We start from the raw sequence: 24,381 nt of genomic DNA on the forward strand, positions 1-24,381 counted from the left end.
ACTCCTTAGCCTATCCTTGTTTGTTTTTCTTTTTTTGATTCTTTTTTCTTCTTGCTGTTCTGATTGAGTGTTTTTTTCTTCCTTATGTTCCAAATCATTGATATGATTCTTGGTTTTATCCACTCCATTGTTGGTTTACTGTAAATTTTTCTTTATTTCATTTAAAGTAGCCTTTATTTCTGCTTGGGTCTTTTTTATGCTGTTGAAATACCCAATGAGTTCCTTGAGCATCCTAAAAAACATACCAGTTTTTTAACTCTGCATCTGATCAATTGCTTATCTTCATTTTGTTTAGTTTTTTTTCTGGAGTTCTATTATGTTTTGTCATTTGGGCCATATTTCTTTGTCTCCTCATTTTGGCAGCCCCCCTGCCCCTGCCCCATATTTGTTTCTGTGTATTAGGTAGAGCTGCTCTGACTCCCAGCCTTAATAGTGGCCTATTGTGGAAAAGCACACTGGTAAGTTGGATGAGGTGGAGCCTTATGTAGTTGCCAGGGTGGGGCATCCAATATGAACTAGGTTGATGAAGCCTCTGATACTGTATTGTGGCTCTGTGGCTCTGTGTAGGGGAGGGCTCAGAAAGGGGACAATGCCACTGCCTGGTTCTCTGGAGTTTTGTCCAGGAGGAAGCTGCCCCCTGACCCTCACCCTGATATGATGCCAGACACTTCAGTATCTCCCCATATGCCTGCCACTGTGCCCTTCCAGCTGATGCCCTGGTGCTGAAGCCCAGAGGGAGTGAGCTTGGTTGTTGGACTGCCATACAGTCTGATATTCTGACTACTCTGGATGATAAACGTTTTGTAGTTTAGCTGCAGTTTTTGCTGTGGTTGTGTGAGGAGGTGAGCCGTATTTACCTATGCCTCCATCTTGACGGGAAGTCCTCCTTTAGTATTTCAGTGAATATGAAAAATACAGGTAAGCCATATTGGTGGTTTTGATTTAAATATTAAAGGTAAGTATTCTCAATTGTCTGATTAATAATTCTGGTTAATACTCATTATCAGGTAAAACTTGAAATGGTCCTGAAGCATGGACAATTGATTTAATAAAAGTCAAATCTAATGAAATAAGAGAATCATGACTAAACCTCAAAAATACAAACATGGAGCTTTTGTCACTTAACATGCTGGTCTTGAGATTTGTCCATGTTGCTGCATGTGTCAGTGGTTTGTTTCTTTTTGTTGCTGGGTAACATTCCATTGTATGGATGTGCCTTTCATTGTTTACCCATTTATCTGTTGAGGGATATTTTGATTGTTTCTATATTTGGGTGATTAGGAATAATGTTGCTGTATCTATTCACATACAGATATTTGTGTGCACATACGTGTCTGTTTCTCTTGGGCAGACCTCTTGGGTGCTGGGTCACATGGTAAGTACATGTTTAACTTTGTAGGACACTGGCAAACTGTCTTCCAAGGTGGTTGTGTCATTTTGCATTCTCATTAGCAGTATACAAAGGTTCTGGTTCCTCCACATAGTTTGGGCACTTAGTATCGTCACTCTTGAATTTTAGCCTTTCTGCTAGGTATGTGGTGGTCTCTCATGAGGTTTTGGTTTGAATTTCTCAGATAACTAATGGTGTTTAACATCTTTTCATGTACTTGTTTGCTATCTTATATGTTTTCTGCAGTGTCTATTCAGATATTTTTTAAATTTTTAATTGAGTCATTTATCTCCTTATTGAGTTGTAACAATTCTTTATGTAATTTGAATCATATACACACCCTTGGTCAGATAGGTATAAAAATGGGACCTGCTCTGGCTTTGCAGAAAAGAGCTCGGCGCTATTTTGCTTCAGAAGTCAGACTCTTGAGTTTCCTACTTCCAGCTCCCCAACTGCCCCACTGAGAGGATTTCTGCAACTTGTACAAGCAAAACTTAGGGCACATTTTGGCACAAGAAAGGCATATTCATCCAGATATGTATAAAGATCTGTGATCATTTGCTGTTCACACACACTTTTACTGTAAAATAAGTCAGCATTTTTGCTGCCTCTCCAAGTCATAAGCATTTTTATCTGTCTGTCCCCTGACCGCAGGGATCGATCCAGTGGCACCCACAGGCCTGTCTCTGAGTGATCATGAAACAAATCTTGGATAAGTGTTTCTACCCTTCTCTGGAAAAGATGACAAATTTTCAAAGAAATTCTCATTCTTACTTCTCTGGATACAAAATAGAATGAAAATAACAGGTAGACATTCTGACAAGTAGGTTCATTGGCAAGTGACCATCTAAGAAAAAGCACCTTAGAAATTTATTTTTGCAGAAATTTGATCAGATTTCCCCCAATTAGAAAATCATGGTCTAGTGAAAATATCAACATTTGCAGTAGTTGGTGTGCATATTTTATGTTACTTCTTACAATAAGCAGAGGTATAAATACTAAACCCCATGCTGTAAAGTAAAAAGACCCTCTCAAGCTGCATGTCGTTTCCATTGCTGTAAACGGAGCATTAGGGGTGTTTGCCTGATTTTTTTCCTCCTCAGGAATTCAAATTTTAAACTTGGGTTATAAGGAACGATAGCTTAAACTTTAGAAATATTTTTCTTACTTTTACTCATGGGTAAACAAAGACCTAGAGAAGGAAGTGCTTTTTCCTAAAAGCTCACTGCAAACTAGGATATTATAAACAAGTCCTGACTTGTTAACCATACGGATAAGCCATTATGTTTAATCAGCCTTGAACCACAGATGTAGTTGATCTGATTCAAATTTGCATAAGCTATAATTACCTTGATTTTAAAAACGTAACTTTTGTTTAGCACCTGTACTTTTAAATTTGTTTCCAAAGACATTTCAAAGACACATCTTACTCCATGGCAATAGGTTGAAAAATACAGGAAACACAGCCCCCTAAGAACCTAAAAGTTTTGTATTTTTTTTAAATAACAAAACCTGATTGATCCTTAAGGAAGTGGAAAAAAAGGAGCCTTAGAAGGGAAGGTTAATGCATGCATATTTTTGGTACATTAAAGACTCCAACGTGCTAATTCAAGCACTGTTTACTTTTTGTATATAACAGGATTGCTGTGTTCAAGGGAAAGAGAGAAGATATATTCTCAGTGCCAAAAGCTACTTACTCATAAAGTCTGAAATACCATTATTATTATTATTATTAATTTTTACGTCTAGCATCTGTGAATAGCTTCTTATACGGGAAAACCATTCTGGGTCAGCTGAAGGCCAAAAATAATGAGCTGGCCTCCTGCCTTTGTGTATTGAGTCAAGTAGCTGCCAATTAATAAAAGTGATTTTGTTTTGTTCCTGAACTAATTTTCAGAAAATGAAAACAAATAGTTGTTGGTGCTTTTCATAAATTTTCAATGGAAAGAATATATTTCTCACAAGCTTAAAGACTGACTGCACCATAAGTAACCAAACAATTATGAGAAACTGCCCGGTGTACTTCTGTGGTTGAGCAAAAGAGCCAAGTCGGAAGGAAAAGACATTCCCGGCATTTTCTGAAGCAAGATAAATACAGAGAAGAAACATAGATGAAAGATGGAACTGCACTCTCTAGCCCCTGCCAGATTCCTCGACTTTTTGGCACAATGATTGAATTTGGCAAATGTAGCAGTAGCAATCTTTTCCATGAAAAAGAGCAGCATATACTTTATTTTACCATACTGTTTGTGCATTTTTGACCCTGCAAAACTGTCTCTCTTTTTTTGAAAGTGATTTTTTCTGCAGAGTTGGCTGCCATTTCATTTATTTGAAATGGATCATTTATCACCAAAAAAGCTGTGGGGCATAGCTACTGTAGAACAGCGCCAACAGACCTACAGCTTGGCAGAAAAAGTGTCTCTTTCTGAGACCATCTCGATGCTTTAACATGTGCCAAAAGCATCTTATGCCAATCTAATGCTTTGATATCCAAACTTATTTAAATGTAAGGAACTCTGGACTGCACAGTTTAGATGAGATAAACTCCCTTGTCATGTCACTTTTTTTATTTGCTATCAGAAAAGCTGTAATATAGCTTGATGTGCCTAATGTTGGTAACATGATTATGTTAAGAAAAACTCTCCAGCCCCAAATCTAAGTTTAATGGACTCCAACATTCCTTAACCCTAAAATATTTTCTTATCTGGCAATGATTCTATAGGAAACTTATTAGAATATGTAAGTAACAATCTCAAAAAATATGACACTCAGTAGCAAATATCAAGGTCACGGTATCCCATTTCACTCAACTCAGGAAGGGAGGTTCATACGTGATAAGTCATTTCACAACAGGGACGGCAATGACTTTTTGTTGCTACCTTTCATCAGTTTCCCCTAAGCTAAACAAAAATAAAATATGAGGGTGTTTACCTGTTGCCATGGTTTTTTTTTAATGCAACATGACAGACAGGGTTTTGGTTTTAAGCAGCCCCAAATTTAAGCAGTCTTTGCATATTTGACAGTGACTTGGATATATTATTGTGCTAATGTTATTGGCCATGTAGTTGAACTCTTAATCACTGAGTAGCAGCCTATTTAATGCAAGGGAAAAGCATTAATTTGGTGTGAGTGCCAAATATATCCTGTGGTTTCAATTTAAAGTTTGGAGCCAGCAGTGACAGATACAAAACTGAGAATCTGTAATTTTTCAAGTTTAAAAATCCAAAAACCAACATATGAATGCTTAACAGGTTTATATGTGTATAAAACAAAGACTGTTTTGCACAGATTTAAAATGGTGAAGGAGTGTCTTTTCTTAAACTTAGCTTGACATTATAATAATACACCACATTTACTCACAAAGCATTTGACCAAAAAGGAGCCAAAAGTTACTGTTTAAATTTCAGAATGCTAAATCCACATCAGTACTTGGCAATAGCTAGGTCTGGAATATTTTCAATAAAACTATAAATAATTACCTCTCACATTTTATAATTTACATCCATTTAACTCACAAAGCTTGAGTTATGAGCAAGTTCTTTAGTTGTATGGAAGATCCAAGATGGCTGCTGAGTAGGTGGAAGTTACACTCACCTCCTCCCAGGACCAAACTGGAATTACAGCTAAAATATAGAACAATCAACCTGAATAATCAACGGATGACTAGCCAAAAAGGAGTCTTACAACCAAGAATTTACAGAAGCCACACTAATATAGAGAAGAAGGGTGGAGTAGGGTGTTGGGAGACAATGAAAGGTCTAGCTGCATACCCACATGTGGCACCGGAGTCTAAAGGGACAGCTTAGCTGCAAATGTTCCCCCTGAGGAGGCTGGGGTCTCAACCCCAAACCTGGCTCCCAAGCCCAGAGCTCAGAGCCAGGAAGAGGAGCCCACATCTTGCTGTGAAAACCAGCAGGGATTCTGTCTACAAAAGAGGGATGGGAATCTGCAAAAAAATCAAGCACCCTCTTGAAAGATCAACACACTACATCTCATTCACAGCCACTCACTCTGGCTCTAATGGGGAGTGGGCAGCTGGGAGTAGAATAATGTTGTGTGAGGAGAGGCTAGGTTGTGTGGCTCTTGGGAGAGAGTTGAAGAGACAGCCACCAGAGTCTCTGTGCTGAGTCACTCTCCCAAACTGAAGATGCTATCTTTCTTGAGTTGAGCACTCCCCTCCACATAGCATCAGCCTAGGGGAATGCAATAGACTCACACCTCAGACTCCCTGTCACCTCTGCCCTGAAGAGCTGACACCCCATGGAGGAGTCAGCTACCTGGGCTTGGGGTGTAGAGGTGTAGGCTGAATCAGGGAGTGAGAGACTGAGTTGTATGGCTCTGGGGGTGGAGGGTATGGCTTCCCATGAGTCTGACTGGTGACACCCTCTTTTGGGAGATCCAATAATACCACTCTCCTGACTCCCCTGAATCCTTCCCTGACTAGCTTGAACTTTCCAGAAGGTCCAGGCAGTATCCAGGACATGCTGAGCTGTGTGCATCAAGGATGGAGCCACTTTTCCCTAGCATGCCCAACTGGTGTAGAGCCCTCCCTACACATGGCCAAATCTTGGCCTGTCTGGACTTGACAAACTCTGATGGCCTCCCCCTGATGACTCCAACACCCCACATAACCTCAAAGGTCTGTGGGCACCCAGTGAGTTGCAGCTAGCCTTGGTGCATTATGGGACTACTGCTGGGTGACAATGCTATCAGATCCAGCATTGGCACCAATTTTGAATATGTATCAAGTTGGTGAACACCATTTGCCCCTCCTGGTAACTCACTGAGAATCTACCTCATGTAATTCTAGTACTGCCAAAGATTCTTTCAGTGACTGAGCCTAACATGCAGCCAGCAGGTGGTGGCAGGTAAGCCAATCTCCAGGAGCTTTGGGCCTTTTGCTGACCTGCCCCTAGACCTGGTACTGATGGAAGCTGGCCTTGATACACAGCTTGGCCTATCCCACAACCAGAACCAGGAGAGGCAGCCACAAACTGTAGATTTTGTAGCTCTAAATAAGTTGCTCAGTGTCAGTCACAGGCAGGGTCTGACATTGACTTGCACCAGAGTACCTCCAAAGAGGCCCCAGAACCAACACACACAGTGGTCAGTTTCAGAAAACATTAGAACAGGATCCAATAAGCTTCGTAAGTGGCACATCCAAAGGGAGCGCCCCGCAGGCACCAGACCCTGATGAGGCAAATTCCTCTTCATTAGGCTACCACCCACACAAAAACAGCTCATACACTGTGACCAAGGTTGATCCTCACAGTCAGTAGCCTGAGAGTCAACCACATGCACAGGTAGGCCAACAGCAATTAAGACTCCAATTCAACATGAGGGCTCACATAACCCACACAAGAAACATTCCTCAATTATCCAGTCAGATCATCAAGGAGACTGTGCTATTTGGTCCAACAGGATACCTACTACATAAGTCCACCGAATCCACCACACCAAGACTGGAAGACATTGCATATCTACCTAACACACAGGAAAAAACACAGAGAGGCAGACAAAATGGAGACAAAGAAACATGCCCCAAATGAAAGAACAGCAGAATTCTCAAGAAAAAGAACCATATGTAATGGAGTCAAGCAATCTACCATATAGAGATTTCAAAACAATGGTAATAAGGATGCTTAATGAAGTTAGTGAGAACTTTGACAACATGACAAAGGGTATAGAGGCCATAGAAAAAAACCAATCAGAAATAAAGAATACGATGTCTGTAATGAAAAATATACTAGAAGGAATAAACTTTCTATACTAGAAGGAATAAACCTTTTATACTAGAAGGGATAAATAAAAGTGAGTTAGATGAAGCATAGGGTTGAATCAGTGATTTGAAAGACAAGGTAGCAGAAAATATCCAATCAGAGCAGCAAAAAGAAGGAAGAATTTTTAATGAGGATAGTTTAATGGACCTTTGGGACAACATGAATCATAACAGCATTTACATCATAGAGGTATCAGAAGGGATTGAGGATATATTTGAATAAAAATGACTGAAAATTCCCCTTTTCTGGTAAAGGGAAAAGACACACAAGTCCACAAAGCACAGGGAATCTCAAACAAGATGAACCCAAAGAGGCCCACCACAAGACAAGTTATAATTAAAATAATAAAGGGGGAATCTTAAAAGTATCAAGAAAGGGACAGTTAATTACCTACAAAGGAGCTCTCATAAAACTGTCAGCTGATTTCTGAACAGAAACAGTTTAGACAGAATGGACTGACACAAAATATTCAAAGTGATGGAAAGGAAGGACCTACATCCAAGACTGCTTTACCCAGCAAGGTTATTATTTAAAGTTGAATAAGAAATAAAGAGCTTTCCAGACAAGAAAAACTGAAAGAGTTCATTATCATCAAACCAGTATTACAAGAAGTGTTAAAGGGTCTTCTTCAAGAAGAAAAAAAAAAGAACATAGGTACTAAGAATAAAAGGGCAATAAATACCTATCCATATTAATTAAATGTAAATAGCTTAAAAGCACCAATCAAAACACATAGGGTAACTAAACTGCATAAGAAAACAAGAACCTTAGATAGGTTGTCTACAAAAGACCCACCTCAGAATGAAACACACACAGGTAACAGTAAAGAGATGGAAAAAAATTTTCATGTAAATGGAAATGAATAAAAAGCTGAGGTGGCAATAGTTATATCATACAAAAAAGGACTTAACACAAAGACTATTATAAAAGACAAAAAAAGAACACTACAAAAGGATAAAGTGATCAATCACACCTAAATACATAAAGAAAATCTCGATAAACATAAAGGATGAGATCAACCGTAGTACAGTCATAGTAGGGGACTTTAACACCTCATTCATTCATTGACATCAATGGATAGATCTCCCAGAAAGAAAATCAACAAGGAAAAGCAGCCTTAAGTGACAGGCTAGATCAGGTGAATTTAAATGATAGCTTCAGAACATTTTATTCCAAAGTGGCAGAATATACATACTTTTCAAGTGAACATGGAACATTTTCTAGGATGAACTACATGTGAGAACACAAAACAAGTCTTAAAAAACTGAAGAAGATTGAAATTATATCAAGCATCTTCTCTGATCACAATAGTATGAAATTAGAAATCAATTACAAGAAAAAAACAAAAGCACACAAACTCATGGAAACTAATTAACATGTTACTAAACAATAAATGGGCTAAAAATGAAATTAAGGAAAACATCAAAAGATACTTTGAGATAAATGAAAATGACAACACAACAACCCAAAATTTATGGGACACAGCAAAAGCAGTCCCAAGAGGGAAATTCATAGCATTACAGGCCTACATCATGAAACAAGAAAAATCTCAAATAAACAATCTAATCGTATACTTAAAGAACAACAAACAAAGCCCTTACTGAGTAGAAAAAAGAAAATGATAATGATAAGGGCAGAAATAAATATGAAAATGGTTGCATTTTTTATACACGAATAATGAACTATCTGAAAAGTAAACAATCCCATTTACAATGGCATAAAAAAAGCTCATAATAAATTTAAGGAAGAAGGTAAAAGGCCAGTACTTAGAGAATTATAAGATACTGAAGAAAGCAATTGAAGACAAATAATATACATCTCTCTCTCTCTCTCTCTCTCTCTACATATAAATAACTGGAAGCATAGACCATGCTCATGAATAGGAGAATTAACACTGTTAAAATGTCCATACTACCCAAAACAATCTACAGATTCAAAGCAATTCCTATCAAAATGCCAATGATGTATTTCAGAGAACTAGAACAAATAATCCAAAAATTTATGAAACAAAAAAAGATGCCAAGTAGCCACACCAATCTTGAGAAAAAAATAAAAATGTTAGTGGAATCATGCTACCTGATATCAAACTATATTACAAAGCCATAGTAAACAAAATGGCACAGTACCGGCATAAAAACAGATATATAGATCATTGGAACAGAATAGAGAGCCCAGAAGTAAATCCACACATATACAGTCAAGTAATATTTGACAAAAGGGGGCAAGAACATACAGTGGCGAAAAGATAATCTAGTCAATAAATGGTGTTAGGAAAATCAGACAGATACATGCAAAAAACAAAATTAGGCCACCTTTAATCAAAACTGATTAAAGACTTAAATGTAAAACCTGAAACCATAAACCCCTAGAAGGAAACACACAGTAAAATCCTGGGCATTTTGCTTAGTGATATTTTTTCTGATATATCTCCTTAGCAAGGGAAACAAAAGAAAAAAATAAACAAATGGGACTACATCAAACTAAAAAAGTTTTTGCACAGCAAAGGAAACCATCAACAAAATGAAAAGACAACCCGTTGAATGGGAGAACATATCTGGGGACCGGGTGAAAATGTTAAGAGGTTGAGAAGTAAAGATTGGCAGTTACAAAATAGTTTATATAGGGATATAAAGTATAGCCTAGGAAATACAGTCAATAATATTGCAATAACTATGTATGAGGCCAGGTGGTTACTGGAAATATCAGGGGAACACTTTGTAAAGCATACGATTGTCTAACCGCTATGCTGTACACCTGAACCTAATACAAAGTAATATTGAATCTAAACTGTAATTGAAAACATAAATAAATAAGAAGTTATTGATTAAAATAATAAATAAAGCAAGCCAAAGCTGTAAGCAGGGACTTAAAATTTTTACAAAGCACAACTTTTTAAAATATTGGATGAAAGCCTCTGTACATCTTTGAAAGATCTGGAATGATAACATCACAATAAAAGTATATATAATTCACAATACACTGAATAATAGCATGATAGTAAAAGGCAGTGAATGTCAACTGACCTAATTATTTCTCACATCAATTGGTCCTAAAATCTAAATCATGGCTCTTCCCGTTAATATACACTGTTTTCAAACTCACAAGGAATGCTCTTAACTGTCTTTGTAACTCCAGTTCTAAATGTTAGAAGCCGTTTTGTAAAATACCAGGCTGTTTTGCTGTCCACAGTTGATTGGACTAGGTGTGGGTACTTTCCCAAACGGGGCCAATCAGATTCCTTTCCCTGTGGTGCCTTGAATTGAAATTGAGAAAAATATGTAGTCTGTCTCCCTGGGTGACTGGAGAGTAAACCTTGCAGAAACAGCTGAAAAAACTAGAGAAACAAGGAGAGCCAACTCACAGAGAGAGAATAAAATAAAAAGAATACAGAAAGGAAGAAAGATGGCAAGTGAAAGAAAAGAGAATAAAAACCTTTGATTCCCATGTCCTTCTTAGGGCTCTGCTACTTTCTTGCCTATAAGATCTGTCAAATATCCATGTATTTTATTTGATGCCTAAGGTTATCTGAGTTATTTGTGTTGCTTGCAATATATGGCGTCCTTACGGATCCTGCTTTCTTTCTATGGGACTTTGGACACATCTCTGACACTGTTGAACTAAAGCTTCCAAATCTTTCAAATGGGCACAGTAATGCCTGGATCACAGGTTATTTGGAGACTAAATGAGATAAAGAATAAAGAACCTAGCCCAGCAGCGGATACTCAGCGATTGGCTGCTATTCTAAAAAGAGATTATCCTATAATATACTTTCTATAAAACATACATATTTACATTAACTATTTGTTAGTCTAAGAAAATCACTGACATCTCTTACAACCCAGCCTTACTATTCTAATATTTGCTAATTATTCATTTAATGGGTTACTCCAATTATTTGGTGAAATTTAAAGTAGAGGAACAGAATAAGTATATGGTACATGAGTTCTCCACACAGGCAGGGCCTGCGCTTCTCTTCACCACTCCCAGAACTCAGGAGACAGTAGGACCAAGAGTCTCATAACCCTCACAGATACCATAAGAAGGGCCTGGCCAAAACAAGTGAATGAACAAAATAATTACCAAGTGTGGTGAATGCTATGAAGGAAACAAAAAGCATTGAGTGAAGACTAACTGAGGAATAAGCTACTTTAGCCCAAGTCTGAGAAAGTGTCTTGGAACAGGTGCACCAAAACTAAGCAAGAAGAGAGAAGGGTTTGAAAACAGAAGGTTTATGCTGAGGCCATCAGGAAAGGTAATGATATATAAAGGTTGATATTAGTTAATTTAGTAAATAGTAATAGTATTTTATACTCTGGGGGGGGTGTATGTATATACTAAAAAACCTGAATACATGAGCTTTGGACTTAATTTCACCTTTTCCATTTACCTATACCAAGTTTCTAAACCTACCTTTGGAAAATGTAGCTACGCTTATTAAAGTCTATCTAAAGATAGAAATAAAAATAATTTTTTAATCATAAAATCATTTGGCTGAACTTCATAGTCTATAACTCTTACTAGTAATGTTTAATTGGCATAAGTTAAGACTATGAAAAAGCTGCAAGGGCAGCAAGAGAGGCTGGAAAATCATGGAAACTAAGGAGAGAAATAGAACATTTGGGATGTATTTTCACAAGAGGATGGGAGGGCTGTGACTGCAAGGACAGGGACCATTCCACCGTGCGAATGTCAGGTTCCATTCTCTGTCAGGTTCCATTCTCCTTTCTGCCCTCCCACACGGTTGCTCTGCCTCCTCAGGGAGTTTCTCATTCAGGCTTAGGCTTTCAAACACAGCCGTAAACACGCATGCCCACACCCACACCGATGCCTTGGGGACCTTCAGGTTTACCTGGCAATGGGAGTTAAGGAAACAGACCCCAGAACCCTATTTCTTGTGTCATTTCCTTATAACGTGATTTGGGATATGTTACTTAAGCTCTATGAAACTCAAGTTTCTTTATCTGTAAAATGGAGATGATAATACCCACCTCATTGGATAATGGAAAAGATTCAAAGAAAAATTGTGTGTAAATGTACTTTTAGAATAGTATCTGGCACACAGGAAGCCAAATAAATGAAAAAGAAAAAGATATTACTTTCATTATTATATAGTCTTTTGCTACACTTAACACAACTCTCTTTCTCACCTTTATTCCCCTTTAGCTTTCAAGAAGGGAAAGGAAATTTATTTTGCTGGGAGTGGGGTGGGCGTAACTGAGCAGAATCAAGGTCAATTCCTTATACTGAAGCAGAGCCAGCATGCACAGAGACACATGTCTATTTAAAATACTGCCTTCAAAACTGTAGGCTTTGAAAATAGGAATATAAGATCTGAGACTCCTGGCCATGCAATTAATTTTATTGCCTTTGAAAGGATATCAAAGAATATGCTATATGTCTTCTAGAAGGGTTTCCTACACTTTTTTCCTGTTAGCAGAAAAGCAGATACTGTTTGTAAATGGGACAAAGCTGCTTGTGGCCTGGAGGCAAGTGTTTGGCGTGTTCCCTTTTTCTCGGCCCCCCAAGGGCCAAGGACTTGCTAGTGGTCAAAGTACAGTCTCAGACAGAAGGCAGCAACAGCACCTTGATGCTTGTGAGAAATGCAGAATGTCAGGCCTGACACCAGACCAAGCGGCTCAGAATCTGAATCTTAACATGATTCCCACGGAAGCCACCCCTACAGCGATACGTGAGGAGTGCTGGATAAGGAGTACACTTAACAAACACTTAGAAAAAGGAATCAGACAACACTGAGCTAGTCTTTCCATCACTGCCTTTATTAGCTAGTCAAATTTGATATAGTTTTAATACTGTCTACAAAATTGACTTAGATGTATACTAAATATATGTTAAATGTATAAATGTGGTTTAATTTTATGCCCTTATAAACTTTCTATATAAATTGCTAAAATTCCTGATTTGGGATCAGAACATGTGAGCACTATAATTCTAAGTCCTTATGTATTTCATATTATTATTCCAAACCACCATTTAAACATGAAAACCCTCAAGCCTTCTATTCTCAGTACCAAACAACCCAACTGAAAACTGGTAAAAAAAAAAAAATATTGGACACTTTACCAAACGAGTTATATAATAGATATATAAGCACATGAAAAAATGTTCTACACCATCAGTCATTAGGAAAACTGACATTGAAATCAAGAGATTGAATTACCTACCTATTAGAATGTTTAAAACAACAAGGAATGAACATACCAAGTGTTGGTGAGCACACTGTCATGCACGGCTGGTGGGAATGTTTTAAAATAGCATAGCCACTTTGGAAAATAGTTTGTCAATTTCTTAAAAAGTTAAACATATACCTGCCAAGTGACCCAGCCATTCACTCCTAGGTGTTTATTCAAGACGAGTGAAAGCATATGTCCACATCAAGACTTGTATACGAAGGTTTATAGCAGCTTTACTTGTAATAACCCCAAATGGGAAATAACTCAAATGTCCATCAACAATGAAAGGATAAACAAACTGTGATGGAATGCTGCTCGGCAATGAAAGAGTGGACTACTGACACATGCAAGAGTGTGGATGAATATGAAAATAATTAAGCTCAGTGAAAGAAGCCAAACAAAAAAAGGAGTACATACTATATGATCCCATTTAAGTTCAATTCTAGAAAATGCAAACTAATCTGTACTGACAGAAAGCAGATCAGTAGTTGCCCCAGGACAGAGAAGGGCAAGAAAGAGGGTTTACTGGATATGCGTGTGTGTCAAAACTTATCAAATTTTACATTTTAAATATATGCATGTGTATGTCAACTCTACCTTAATAAAGCTACTACATTTTTATGTTAAAACATAAAAAAGAAATAAGAAAAACACTTGATTTATGTATTGATATTAAGTTAAACACAATACACTGAAATCAAACTTAGGGAAACCCTTAAGTAGTCATAAATTTCTTTCTCACTTTAATGGAAAAATGTGAATAGTAAGAAAAAAGTCAATCAGAAACTCTATATGTAGTATCATTATATAGTTACTATACTTAATAGTACTACTAAGTAATTTAATTTCCACCAAGTGGACAATACCCAGCACTCAAGGAAATATCTGAAATGTGAGGAAAGCACTCAAAACCACAAAGGCACATTAAGAGTCTCAATTAATAGAAAACATTATAGTTCAATGAAACATAAAGTATGTAGACTGCATATCGACCCTGAAACCCTCGGTGATCTCAGTCTCTAAAGTCTATTTACTTGACTCAAAAGTTTTAAAGATTTTTTTTTTCCTATGCCAGGCTACAAAAACTATGGAGCCGTCTTCCTGGTTCTCTGGAACACCACTCCACGTGCTGAGTCTGCAGGCAGCCAGGACGGCCATCCCGTTCCACCCAACCGAAGTGCTCTCCCCTCACTCTCCCACTGCTGAACCCACTTCTGATTCTGTTTTCTGCAATTTCTTAAATTCCCTGCTCTCCAGAAAGTCAGAGGTCATAACGTAGCTTTTGCTTGCCTGATACAGACATTTGCAGAAAACAAATCCAAGGTCACCACTGGGCAGGGAGCTTAATTCCTTCTATGGGTGTTCATCATCTTTCTACTTGATCATTTTTTCTGTCTTAGGACATGGCTTGTCTTGCTCAGTTTTTCCTGCAACTTCTTTCCCTTACTTTCTTATGTTACAGTTCTGTTATAATGTGTAAATAACTTTGATACATCTCCTAGATTTCTCATATTTTCAGCGGAGTTACCAACATCACTGCATCCATGTTCATAAGGTTTTGTGGTGATACAAGACCCTATGCTGATACTTTCAGGTTACTTATGATACTTTTAAGGAGGTCTGTGTGCAATCCAAAAGGGCATAAGGATTGAATTATTCCTATCACATTGTATTTACTAGAGCAGGGGATTTATTAGTTCATATAGAAGAGATTCTTACCAGCAAAGGCTAGGACGCAGGATTCTTTTTCAACATAAGTGAATCAGGAAATCCTGTTGACTGCTTAGTAGTGTTTGAACACAAATCTTTCGGAAACTCACTCTTCCTTTGGCTTCTAGAACACCTGGTTAACCTAGTAACTTCCTGGGTTTACTCTAACAGCTCTTCTTCCTATTTCACACGCTCTGTGAGTGAAAAATGTAGAGATTTCCCAGGCTTCTCTAAACCCTGTGCCAAAAATATCTCATCCACCCTCATCATGGCTTAATCCCTCTTCACTGATACTTCCTGAAATTTCTCCTCTTTCCTGTCTCTAGACTTGTGCTGTCCAATTAGAAATCCACTGGTCACTGGTGACAACTTGAAATGTGTCCGGTTCAAGTTGCGATGTATTATAAAACACAATTATTTAATACTTAGTGCACACAAAAAAGTGAAATATTAGTATTTTTCATATTGATTATATGTTGAAATAATATTTTGGATATATTGGGTTAAATAAAATATATTACTAAAATGGATTTCACCTGTTTCTTTTATCTGTTCTTAAATTCTGGCTACTAGAAAATTTAGTATTACAAATGTGGCTTATATTACATTCTTAGTGGACAGCACTAAGTCTGACTGAAAATTCAAACTGACCATTTAAATTGAACATTAGGAATTGAGCTCAATGTGTTCCAGACCCCCAATCCTGTTCCTTCACTGTTATTATAGAATAAACATAAGTTGGCATGGGACAGATACGCTGCATGACATAAGCCACTGCTGCTGAGGAAACTGAATGACGAAGGAAGCTAACTCTGGAATAAATTACTTATGAACAGGGTGACAAGATGACTCTGGTGATTGTCAAAGAGTCTGTCAACATTGCCCCTGAGCAGCTGCAGCAGGAATGTTCGCAGACCTGGGAAATAACACTATATGCATTTGACCAGAAAGGTTCCGTAGCAATTAGAAATAAAAACAGCCAGGGTTTGCCAAAATAGTGGATAAAGTTTATATGCATTTCATGTCAGAAATTTTAGCAGTGACACACTGTGACACATTCATTGCAGGTATTTTAACCATCCTACTGTGCCAAATATTTTATTGCATTATCTTGGCTAAGAAATCTCTCTCTTCATCTAGCCCAAAACCTGGAGTCATTCTGACCAACCTTTTTCTTTATTCTCCAGATCTAAGCAACTACCAAACCCTGGTTTTTCTACCTAAACCCAGCATGACACATTTTTTTCCTCTTTAAAGAAAATCAAAGAATGTTTTCCCCATGGCCCCAAGAGGGAGAGCCCAGGGTAAGACTTGCCTCTACAGAGTAACATTAAAAAAAAGCCCTACCTTTACAGTTATCCTCCAGTAGAAATAGCAGGTAGTTAGGAATGTAAATAGACAAGACAGAGAGGCCCTCAAGATACAGGAAAACGACCTGGGAAAGGCTCTCGAGTGCAACAGACCCTTCCTTTGCTTCTCTCTTTCTTGTCCCCTCACACTAACCGTTTTTATTATCTTCTTTTTCTAATACATGTGAGCTGTGTGGGTGGGTGAACACAGTTTCAACACTTTTCATAGCAGAATACAATTCATAAATGATTTGGATTATCTATTGACTTGCATTAGAAGAAATAATTGAGAGTTGCATATACACTTGGCATATATGTCAATTGAATGGTACATGCAAACCTTATTAAATTTTAAAATTTTCTGATTTTTAGTAGTAACTGGCAATTGTCTAAGCATACGTTATATGTCAGATATTTTACCAGACTAATTAAATTTTATAGCTTCATTTTTTTAAACTGTATACGAGTACCTATGGCATGTTAGGTTGTGCAAGTCCTAGGCAAGGATTGAATGTATACAGTAATTTTAAATTAGAAATGTCTTTTTTTTTTGAAGTGTGACAACATTTTTATCATTCATTAGCAACTTGGGGTTAGCATTCCAATATATTTTTTTTATAATTTACTTTGAAAAATTAGTGCTTAGTTTAAAAGGCGCTTTTTATGCCAGCTTTTAGCTTGAAGAAACTAATTTGACTTAACTATGTGCTGTAATAACAGATTTATAATGGAAAGGTTGACATATTTATATGTAAATTGAGTTTAATTTCAGAAAATTAACATATTAAACTATAATAGAATTGAAAGATAAACTAAAATAATCACTTCAAAAATTATCAATTGTCATTTTAAGAGTCTTATTCCATGAAAGATGTTTCATATTCAGCATGTATAAATTTGACCAGATATGATTAATTGGAAATTTTATTAACTTATATTTAAAAGATCAAGCCCACTTTAGGCATGCATATCAAAATGTAAATGCATTGTCGCAGGCTCCAATTGAGATAATAAACAGTAAAATTATATTGTAGAAGGAAACAAGATGTAGAGAAGAACCAGTACTTTAAATCAATTTTTCCTAATACAGGTAAGCTGTTCATGTACTTTTAGGTATATTTATATTTGTTGTCATCAAAATATTGCATTCAGAAGCTCTAAGGCAGTTTCTACATAATGCATAGATACATTACAGTTTGTGTGTAGAAACTTTCCTATTTGTATATTGGTTAAAGGCAAAGAAAATTTGACACACAGATATATTTTTTTTAAAATGTGTCTTTGAACTGGTACTTTCCTATTATGGATAAAACTGCAGATTAGTGGCTGTTTCAGTCAGCTTCTTTGCTATAGTTGGTGCCTATATTTTATTACTTAAGTTCTAAATAAATAATATATTAAATAGAATTACGAATACCATTGATTGTTCCTACACTGTGCATCTTCTTTAATCAAATTCAAATTATGGAATGATTACTTATTTTACTGAGTACATTTTATAGTCTTTGACTTAGAAAAATTCTCTCTCCAAGCAACTCTTTGGGCAGCATAATTCATAACACGTAAGTCAACTGCAGCTCTGATTCAATAAGGAGGCAGTTTTGTGTGTCCAAATACCCCTTCCAGTAAAACTTTAACATTACTGAAGTTTCTTTATAGCCTACATTCACCTAACTTGTACAAAACCACAAAGCCAACCAACTGTACCTTGACTGCGCCATTCTCGTGTATGGTGATGCAGTTATCGACATCTTCTGAGAGTTGGTACAAGGCTTGAGCTGTAGCTCGATGCACATTGATGTCATTGGACTTCAGGTAACGCACCAATGGAGCCACTGCTTTGTTTTCACCAAAGGCCACTCTGTTTCTGCCCCACATACAGCAGCATGAAATGGCTTCTGCTAGATGACGCCTGAGTTTATCATTATTCTGCATAAAAGAAACGAATGGTGGCATACGTATTATAATGATCTTGTGAGATCATGTTTATGTACTAGATGTTTATTACCCGCTAAGATGCCAATGAGTCAAGAGAGAAGGACTAGCTGGCTACTCAGGTGTTGTCTTGAAGGGAGCTAATATTTTGGCGGGTCACCAACAGACCAAATTTCAATCCTGATTTCTCATTTTATAAACTGAACATTGTCAATGAAGTCAAAGGTGATCAGGGGCCTGGCATTAGTTATTTGTCTGGTGGTATTATTATCATTTACTCAAGGCTCAATATCTTTTTCAGTAAATATACGCACAAGACAAAATTACAGGTCTGCAAATGGTTTAGTAATACATATAGTTACGGAATACAGGACATTCTCAAGATAGCATTTTACTTAACTAGAATAAGTGGATTAATGCTACTTCATCACCCTAGGAACACCACACCAGTAGTACACCTTGATTCCCAAGAGGGAGAAGGCAGTGCAGCAAACAGTGACGTGCTTTGAGTCTGCCATTTTCCTTTCTGTATTCTTTACAACACTATATCCTTCTTTTCATGTGTAATTAATTGTACAGGTATAATATAACTGAAAAAAGACACAGTTTTCTGTTTATTAATTGTACTGCTCTCTTGATTCAGGCAACAACTTGGTGTCCTTAACTGAATCTGGCAGATATTCTTAGGAACTCAGTATTAGACTGGCCCTTCTAGACCAAACATCCTTACAATGATTGAATTTCTGGTCTGTGACTTTTCTGCCAAATGGTAGTCCAAGCCATGCTCAAATACCTCTGGTCATGGTGAAATCATTATCTCTCAAGGCTGCTTATTATATCTGACACAACTCTGGATAAACAGTACAGTGACTGCCAAAGTCCCCTAGCTCAGAAATGCCATCGATCCAAGCCTGCTAGAATGGGGAAGGCACATTTAATTTCTAAAGCTGGCATGAACAATTATCTTAAGGATAACAATAATGATGTGAAAAATGATAGTTAACACTTCTACAATAACACATTAGTCACCAGTTTACTTTCCAGTAAAAACAGCGTCTATTTGACAAGGTACTTGCATATTAACACTGTACAGCTTAAAGCATACTTTAACATTTATTAGTCTCAGAGAAATTAAATAAATTAACCCAAATCTCATACCTCATTAAATGGTGGATATTAAACTTGAACCCAGGTGTTTGTCGTTTTATACATTGTTTTTGCCTCTATACCATGATGTCTTATGACAATTTGCATTTAAAATAAAGACATATTACTTACTGTATTTGCCAGTTTGGACAATAAAGGAACAACTCCATGATCTGTAATAATAGCTAAATTTTCTTGATCTTTTGCTATATTGGTAATAGCAGCACATACACTTGCCAAAACTTCTTTATTATCTGATTTCAGGAGATTGACAACAAGTTCCAAACCACCAACAAAGGAACGAACCATTTCTCCAGCATCCTAGAAGAAAACAAAAATAAAGATGATATCAATAATAAACTGATATTTAACATTTTTAAAATAAAAATTAATGATAAACCTGTGAAGTATTTCTGTGCCATTAAAAAACAAATTCAGTTTTTATTTCTATATTATATATAATTTCTATGCATTCATGTATAAAGTGTGTGTGTATATAGACATATACACAATTCAGCTTCCAAGAACAATCTATTAAACAGCTATTATGAGTCAGTGTGCTAACTCTTGGAGATATAAAGGTTAACAAAATATAGTTGAACTTTATTATTGTCAGTAGATACATTCTATAAAATCATCACAAAGTGGAATTAGTGAATACTGAACCATTGCTCTTAAGAGAAGTACAGTGCTAGGTTCCTGCAAGTCTCTGTTTTTCTGTTGAAAGGCATCTTATCTCATATATTAATTCGTTGACATTGATCTCATGGATAACACATGATAACGTGTGCCTGCATGAAACCATCTAACACATGTATTTTCTCCATAAGACTTATTACAGCCTTCTTGTGCTTAGGAACTAGAAAGCACTATTCGTGTGCACCATTTTAAACAGTAAAATCATTTTTAAAAATGTGGAAAATGTGGCACTAAGTAGACTGCAAAATGGACATTTATTAACAGGATGAGAGCTGAAACAAGAAGGCAGAGCATCGTTTTGTTTAACCTTAGCTGAGAACATGCCTATTGGGCAACTCAGTTTTCCCCTTTCTGTGCATGTCCAAGAATAACCAAGAAGGTGACAAGAGTATTGATTTTGGAGTTACAAAAAGTTTTAGCTTATCCTGGTGTATAATGTAAGATGGCGGTCTAGTTTCTTTCTTTCTTCTTCTCTTTTTATTTGCAAGTACCAGTCCACTTCTCCCAACACCATTTATTGAAGAGACTGTCTTTATTCCATTGCATGCTCTTGCCTCTTTTGTCAAATATCAATTGACCATAAAGACGTGGGTTTATTTCTGGGCTCTCTATTCTGTTCCAGTGATCTCTGTGTCTGCCCTTATGTCAGTACCAGACTATTTTGATTATAGTGGCCTTGCAGTATAGTTTGATAACAGATATTGGGATCCATTCTACTTTGCTCTTCTGTCTCAAGATTACTGAGGCTATTCAGGGTCTTTTTTGGTTCCATATACATTTTTAAAATATTTACTCTAGATCTGTGAAATATGTCATTGGTATCTTAATAGGAACTGCATTGAATCTATAGATTGCTTTAGGTAGTATGGATACTTTAATGATGTTAATTATTCCAATCCATGAACACAGTATATACTTCCATTTATTTGTATCTTCTTCAGTGCCTTTTGACCCCACAATTCCACTGCTGGGAATATACTCAATATACAAAACACCAATTCAAAAGAATTTATGTACTCCCATGTTCATAGCAGTGCTACTTATAACAGCCTAGATCTGGATACAGCCTAAGTGCCCATCAGTAAGTGAGTGGATAAAAAACTGTGGTACATTTACATAGTGGAATACTATACAGCAGAAAGAAGGAATTCCTACCTTTTGCAACAGCATGGATAGAACTGGAGACTATTACGCTAAGTAAAATAAGCCATCCGTGAAAGACAAATACCATAGGATCTCACTTATAAGAGGAATCTAATGAACAAAATAAACTGATGAGGAAAACAGAACCAGAGGCATGGAAACATGGATCAGACCAACCAGCTGTAAGAGGGGCAGAGGGAGGAACTAACTGAAAGAAGGTAAAGGGATTAGTCAAAGAACATATATGAAGGACCCATGGACATGGATAATGGTGTGGGGTTTGACTATGAAAGTGGGGCTGGGCTGGGCTGGGGGGGCAAAGGGCAAAAGTTTGGGACAACTGTAATAGCATAAGCAATGAAATATTTTTAAAAATAAAAAATAAAATGTTCATGTAAAAAAATTTAGCAACTAGGTGAATTCCTGAACAGGTTATTAGTTTCAAAATTTTTAGCAATTAGTTTAATCCCTGAGTGATTCAAATCTGTGAATAACATGGATTGAGTCAGTATTTCCCTTTGACATCATGTCGCTTACAACCTGTGGGGAACATGGGCATTAAGAAATGACAAGTATAATGAAGAACCCTAAGATGGAAGAGGTAAAGACACTGCAAATACACCCAACATGGGAATGTCAGCTGGTGTGAAGATTCAAGGACTGATTCCCAAGAGGACCAAGAGGACATTTGTAACCTAAGGCCTGGCATGCTACAGGGATTCTGGGTAGAGAAATCATGGTGAAATATAGATCTGAGAGTGACAGAGAAAGTGGCTTTTTTCTAGTCCACAATTGTTAAGGAGCATAAAATAGGAAAGAGAATGGGGGAATGGATCTTATAAGCCTTGGAACAGAGTTTGGAGTTCCTTTTATGGGCATTTGAAAGTTAGTAAAGAGGTTTAAGTGAGGAGGGGTGTGAGGTAGGGAGGGGATTTTATCAATTTTGTTTCTTGGAAGGTCTCTAGTATTGCAGGATTGAAGGTGGGGCAAAGATTGGTGCTGGGAACTCAGAGGGTATTTCAGTGGTTCCGGTAAAAGACAGGATAGTTGGGATGAGGGCGATGGTCTAGGCCTGGAGAGAAGGGTGTGGACTTGTGAAGCCCGATTAGAGAAAATAACGACAAGTAAATCAGTGATGATTCCCACGTTTCTGGCTTGACCTAATGGTGCTAATTTTGGAAAGGCAGGGCTTTGTTTTGTTTTGTTGGAGTGGGGAAGGGTGGTATTAGGTGTTAGAACACATAATTTGGATGAACTGCCCACAGGTAATTAATTGGAAAACATCCAAGAGTCAGGTGGAGATATGGTGTTTCAACTCAGGAAAGAAAACCAAGGATGTATATAGAGATTTGGAAGATATCTGCATAAAGTTTGTAGCTGGAGTTAAGAATGTGAAAGAGCAAGGACTGAGATAGAAGTGGGCACTGTCTCTGTGTTCTAGGTGTGGGCAGAGGAAATGAATTTGTCAGAGGAACCTGAAGACAGATGGTTGGACAGAAATGCCCACCACCCCTGATGTATGATGGTGGTTGTGTGACGTCCACTCATTATTTCTCAAATTACAGAAATTAAAATCTTTTGAGTTCCACATATATATCAGACATTTTGCATAAATTTTCTCAGTTAACCCTCAAAACAACCATGCTAAATAGATTTTATTTCCACTTTAGATTTTTAAAACTGAGGTTCAAAGACGTTGACCCTCATAAGCTGGATTGTATCCATCAGGAACAGAGGGGCCGTGTTTTAGTAAACTTAGTGATCTTTATACATCATAAACCTGATCACCTCACCCCACACCCTTCAAACCCTTCCATCTCTGCTGCTGCCCGTAGGATGAAACCCAAATCCACACTTGGTTTTCAAGCCCGTCACGGTGTATCCCCCGCTTCCCTGCCTCACTTTCCCTGCCTTGATCCCCCTTCTCCAACTCCCACCTCCACACACACACCCCGTGCCAGTGGTCTCCACAGGAGCTAATCATCAGCATCCTGACATTCTTTGAAAATGTGATTCATTAAGTCTGGGGTAGGGCCTATAAAAAAAAATCTGTATTTCTAAAAACTCTCCTGGTGAGTCTGAACTTTAGCCCGTATTGGGAACACTGCTTATGCAATAGTCCTTCAAGTTTTATGTCCTCAAGTGTGCTGCTTGCACATGTCTCCATGCTTTTGTGCGTGCCCTTTATGTCTACTTTCCTATTAGCTTGAGAATTCCTACACATCCTCAGCTACTAAGGTACCAGTTTCTTCAGGAAGCCTTTTCTGAACCTGAAGTCTGGGTTAAGATGCTCCTACCTGCTTCTTCTATATTATAATAGCGCTTACACTCCGTGCAGTAGTGGCTTGTTGGTTTGCCTTTGTCTTGAACTGGGAATTTCAAAAGCGTAGAAACTGTTAGTCATTGTTTGTTGCTTGCCCAGTGCTTCTGCCATTTTCTAGCAGTGAGTGCATATGCTCAATTAACATGCATTGAATTTGATTACGTACAATTTCATAGATATAAGAGGAAGCTTTCACAGAGGGCATAACAAAACAAATTAAGTTTCTAGGAAATGGTGAAGGAGGGACCAAGTCAGGATCTTCTCAAGCATAAGGGTAAAGCATCTTTTTCCACAACTTGTTGCCTCTCTCAACTGCTACGGGAAATGATGTCAGCAATATTGTTGACCTTGTTCTCAATGTCAAATGTAAATACCTTTTTTGATAGTTAGGACACATTTACAAGTTCTGACACATTAATAAAATTATTTAATTGTCATTTTTTCCTGGAATTCCACAATAAAGTTTTTATGTAATATAAAATAAATTATGCTTTCCAATGTTTTCCACATTGTCACCTTACTACATTTATATGCATTAGGATGCAATCAAATCAAAAGAATGTAAATATGAATTTATTAATCTTCAGTCAAATATCCAACACAATTTAATCCAAATTACCCTTTGAGATATTATTGGTAGTTGTTGTACAGGGAGTAATTCCATGAGGAAAAAATTAGAAAAACAAATATGTAAAAAGAAAAATGATAAGTGGTC

General features: G+C 37.2%; 1 protein-coding gene across 1 annotated transcript in view; it reads right to left on the bottom strand.

The window, feature by feature from the left end:
* The window catches only part of ODAD2 (outer dynein arm docking complex subunit 2), a 171,504-nt gene that overhangs the window by 21,196 nt on the left and 125,927 nt on the right, over nt 1–24,381 (bottom strand). Inside the window, exons 17-18 of the mRNA XM_054590234.1 lie at nt 19,634–19,822; nt 18,128–18,349 (exon numbers count right to left, since the gene is read on the bottom strand). Of these exons, the coding sequence (XP_054446209.1) occupies nt 18,128–18,349; nt 19,634–19,822 (411 nt within the window). The remainder of the gene's footprint in view (nt 1–18,127; nt 18,350–19,633; nt 19,823–24,381) is intronic.

This window comes from Pteronotus mesoamericanus, unplaced genomic scaffold (genome assembly GCF_021234165.1).
Source record: "Pteronotus mesoamericanus isolate MK-2021 breed Mesoamerican mustached bat unplaced genomic scaffold, CSHL_Meso_final contig_130, whole genome shotgun sequence".
In the NCBI taxonomy this organism is placed as follows: Eukaryota; Metazoa; Chordata; class Mammalia; order Chiroptera; family Mormoopidae; genus Pteronotus; species Pteronotus mesoamericanus.